The 4,204-nt window shown below is 46.2% G+C and overlaps 1 protein-coding gene across 1 annotated transcript; it reads left to right on the top strand.

Annotated features, from left to right (window-relative positions):
• The first annotated feature begins 889 nt into the window (after nt 1-889).
• On the top strand, nt 890-3,272 carry LOC139530072 (P3 protein-like). The gene has a single exon (XM_071326138.1). The coding sequence runs from the start codon at nt 1,402-1,404 to the stop codon at nt 2,800-2,802; it is 1,401 nt and encodes a 466-aa protein (XP_071182239.1). The 5' UTR covers nt 890-1,401; the 3' UTR covers nt 2,803-3,272.
• Nucleotides 3,273-4,204: the final 932 nt, after the last annotated feature.

Here is a 4,204-nt window from a genome sequence, read left to right as displayed (position 1 = left end):
TGTGTGTGTGTGTGTGTGTGTGTGTGTGTGTGTGTGTGTGTGTGTGTGGGGGTGTGTGTGTGTGTGATGTCAGAATAACTAAATAAGGGAAAAGACCATCCTTCAACCATAGTGAACCGCAGTAACTTTTAATTGTGTGTTTGGACTATGTGTTTAACTTATTCCCCCATTTGGCTTTCATCAACATACTGTAACATGGCCACAGCATTTTGCAGTGGGTCCTCCCCTTTATAAACAAGGCAATAGTAAACATGTCGACCTCCACGAATGACGCAGCGCGTTGTCTGAGATATTGCTTGGGTTAGTTAGATTCACATCCCTGAGCATGTGTGCCAAATTTCAACACTCTGAGTCAAAGAGATCAAGATATATAAACATGTGCCCGTTATAGCGCCACCATGTGGTCGATATGAATGTTCTTGCAGATGTTGAGTCTTGACAGTGTTTGCAACATGTGTACCAAATTTTGTTACAGTTAGAATATCCTTGACTGATATATATGCATATATGTGTCAGTCCACTCCCACGTGAATGTTTATTGGTCAATAGTGGCCACGTTGTTTTAGGTAATAGTCTGGAAAATATTGCGTTGAGAGACTGTTGTCTCTAGATGCCACTTATCAAGTTTCGTGCAGATCGGCCATTTGGAAGAATCTATGTACCGAATTGACTTAAGATCACCCGAGGTGAGGGGCGTGAATTTTCAACATTTACGTTTTCAATCTATTGTTACTGATTGGCCATCATCTGGCCAATCAGTGTAATTGTGTAAATTCCGATCTCTGTCGCAAGACCCCGGTCATATAGGGCCGTCATCAACAGTGTTTCCTCTATGATGCTGAGAATGCGGCCCATATAGGGAAGAAAGAACACCCCCGCTTTCAGATTTTCAAATGTGACGTAGGTGCTTATTTGGTAAGGGAACTAGAGAGTTAACGCTGGGGGCTGCTCTGATTGGATTAAGGGAGGGTTTAGCGAGTGAGTGAGAGGAGAAGCAGAGGAAACGACCGTGGTGACAGTTGCTATCAAGTAAAGACAGTAAAAACCGTAACGTGAGGCGAGGGTTCACCGAGGTAGACATTTTTTTGTTAGCACGTTAAAAGGAATCTTGAATCGATATAAATATGACAGTACATTTTTGCTCGGAATTTAAGTACGGTTAATTTGGATGGGGCGGGTGATGTTTAAATTCCGGTAGAAAAAGAGCAAGAACACGGGTGATGCTAAATGGGTGCCAGAAGAAATTTAGACCGGGCTGCCTACCTAGCTATTATATCAGGGGATCTGATAAGTTTTATCGCATTTTGTAAAAGGGAAGCCGTTTAAGACGGACTGGGGAGGTCGCAGGCTGGGCAAAGGCGTGTATTTGCGGCGCCCCTCTGCCCCCTGTCCGTCAAAACAATGAGGACGCTATTTCTATTCTGTTTTCTCTTCTTGATAAAGAGAGGAGCAGACTGTTCAACGGCGGTCCGGTCCCTGACAGACATCAACACGAACGTGACGGCCGACAGCAGCAGAAGGTATATACAAATCGGGGACGGGACCTCCCAGGAATTTGAGTTTCCCGAAAACACTAAGGGCGTGATTGTAATCTTCAGTCAATACCGGAGCACCGCAAGTAGGAAGGACCGCGAGAGCTGGAAGCAGACGGTCAAGGTACGCTCCCTGGACCCGGAGGTTCTTTCCATTCTGAATGTAAGTGACAGTGGGCATACAGGGCCCTTTAAGAGTTACATAATCAGCATACGGTCTGGGTGGCCAGGTCGGGCACAGCTGCTCATCCAGCTACTGGACTTGGACCAGGATTCTGGTTCGGTCGTAATTGAGGAAAGGACAGACTACTCCATCAAGGTGGCGCCTGGCAGTGATGACCCAGCCGCCCAGCTTATACAGTCGGGCGGGCTGTCCCACTTCTCAGAGAACCCTGTCCTATTTGCCTTGCTGCCACTCATCTTCATCAACAAGTGTGCTTTTGGGTGCAAGGTAGAGGTAGAGGTGCTGAGGGGTCTCCTGCGGAGGCCTGTGCCCCTCATCTTAGGGGTCGCAGGTCAGTTCCTGGTCATGCCACTGTACGCATATGGCCTGTCCAGGCTGGGCTCCCTGCCCAAGGCCCTCTCCCTGGGCCTGGTCATCACATGCTCTGCCCCAGGTGGAGGCGGAGGCTACCTCTACAGCCTGCTACTAGGTGGCGATGTCACTCTGGCCATCTCCATGACACTAGTGTCCACAGTGGTAGCTGCAGCAGCCATGCCCCTGTCCTCTGCCCTGTACGGCAGGTTACTGGGGGTCCACGCTGCCCTCCATGTGCCCTTTGTCAAGATCCTGGGCACCCTTCTTTTCATTGCCATCCCCATCTCCCTGGGCATGCTGGTGAAGCTACGTCTGCCCAAGCTGACCCGCGTGCTGCTGGCACTGATCCGTCCCTTCAGCTTCGTGCTCATCGTGGGCGGCATCTTCATGGCCTATCAGATGGGGGCGTCTATCCTGGCCAATGTGAGACCTCAGATAGTGGTTGCGGGGGTGACTGTGCCCGTGTTTGGCCTGCTGCTGGGGTTTGGGATGGGGAAGCTGGCAGGGCTGGCAGTGCCACAGAGGAAGACGGTCAGTATTGAGGTGGGGGTGCAGAACAGTCTCCTGGCGCTGGCGGTTATGCAGCTGTCGTTCCGGCGGGCGGAGGCTGACTTTGCGTCCCAGGCACCCTTCATAGTGGCGCTCAGCAGCACCTCTGAGATGCTACTCATTGTCCTCGGCCATTTCGCCCATCGAAAGTTCTGTGCCCCGAGTGCTCCAACTGACACCTGATTGTAGGTAGAGTTTCTGTTCTGAACCAAACCTGTAGAGGTCCCACAGATTTGGCTACAAATTACATCGAACAAGATGAAAACAATCAATGACATTGACACTGTACATAGGATAGGGAATGGACATTTACGTTTTCTTGAAACCAAAGGCCTTTCTTTTATGCCATTTTTTTATTAGATTGTACTGATAAGTACCTAATGTAAATAGGCAGAAGAGAAATACCTATAACAGGAAAGATATTTTTCTATCAGATTTCTTTTTTGTAATTGAAATGATTGATTTGTGTCATGTTTACAAGAGGTCAACGTGTCTTAGGAATGGGAACGGTTTTTAAAACGGATGGAAAATGTGTGGTGTTTTAAAGTACTGCTACTGATTGTTTTTTTTTCTGGATTAAAAGGTGATTATCTAAGAATCCATGTACTTGAATTATAAAGAGAAGACAAAAAATAAAAGCATTCATAAAAGGAGCCTTGAGTTTGTCCAAGTCTCTGTAGACATCCGTGTTGCCTCCCACAATTTTAAAATGCTCCGGCTTGTCACTGTTGCATAGGATCTGGTATTCGAGACTAAGTTTGTCCAAGGAGGATTTTTATTTAAAAAAGGAATCTTCATACTGAGCTGTACTAAAGTAAAGATTGTGCTGCAGCACAGCTGAGCAATATAGCCAGTACTTTTGTGTCTGAGATTATTTGCTTGTCATATTTGTGGACTGATTAACATAGGTTTCTTTGTGTGTGCCAATGTGAGTACATCTGCATGTCTCTTTGCAACACCACATGTTATGTGGTTACCTTTTTAAAGAGGGTCAAGATCCAATGTTTATCAACCTTTTTACTGCTGAAATGGAGGTTCTAGTTTACAGGCAAGAAATACTTATTTTTTGTGTGTAGTTCATAGGTCATTGTGTGAGAGCGCATGTTATGACTGAAAGGAACATGATTTTTGGTAGGTGTTGGTCTTGAAATATTCGCATACAGTTAGAATCGCTGTCTATGTACCCATGTTCTGGCTAAAGCAAAGCTGACGCCTGAGGGCAGGGAGAGTGTTTTAGAAAAGGCATTTATCTAGGAGCGTGCTTTTCCTGTTCAGTAAGTATTTTAATTACTTTGTTTGTGTCTGCATTTGTAATGGGAAAACAGCATTGGAGCTTGGTTTTGGCCCAAGTTATGTGAGTGGGCCCTGTAGCGTAGTGCTCAGCTCTATGAACTGAACCCAGTTGTTTGGTGTAAGAAGAGGCTTTGTCAATATTGACCTACTTCAGCTGCTGAGCGAGGTGGATTTTATTATTCTTTCCTGTAAATGAGAAGTGATAGTTACAACAGGAAATTGAGATGACTCAACTACCCCCAAAATGAGCCTTTTTCCTGTCAATTATTGACACCTTTCCATAACAAGGAGT

This window comes from Salvelinus alpinus, chromosome 9 (genome assembly GCF_045679555.1).
Source record: "Salvelinus alpinus chromosome 9, SLU_Salpinus.1, whole genome shotgun sequence".
Taxonomy (NCBI): Eukaryota; Metazoa; Chordata; class Actinopteri; order Salmoniformes; family Salmonidae; genus Salvelinus; species Salvelinus alpinus.
The sequence above is the reverse complement of the archived record's forward strand: the minus strand, read 5'-3'. Positions and strand labels throughout refer to the sequence as shown.

Excerpts from the sequence above, each read along its gene's own strand:
- LOC139530072 (XM_071326138.1), top strand. The coding sequence starts at position 1,402 with ATGAGGACGCTATTTCTATTCTGTTTTCTCTTCTTGATAAAGAGAGGA.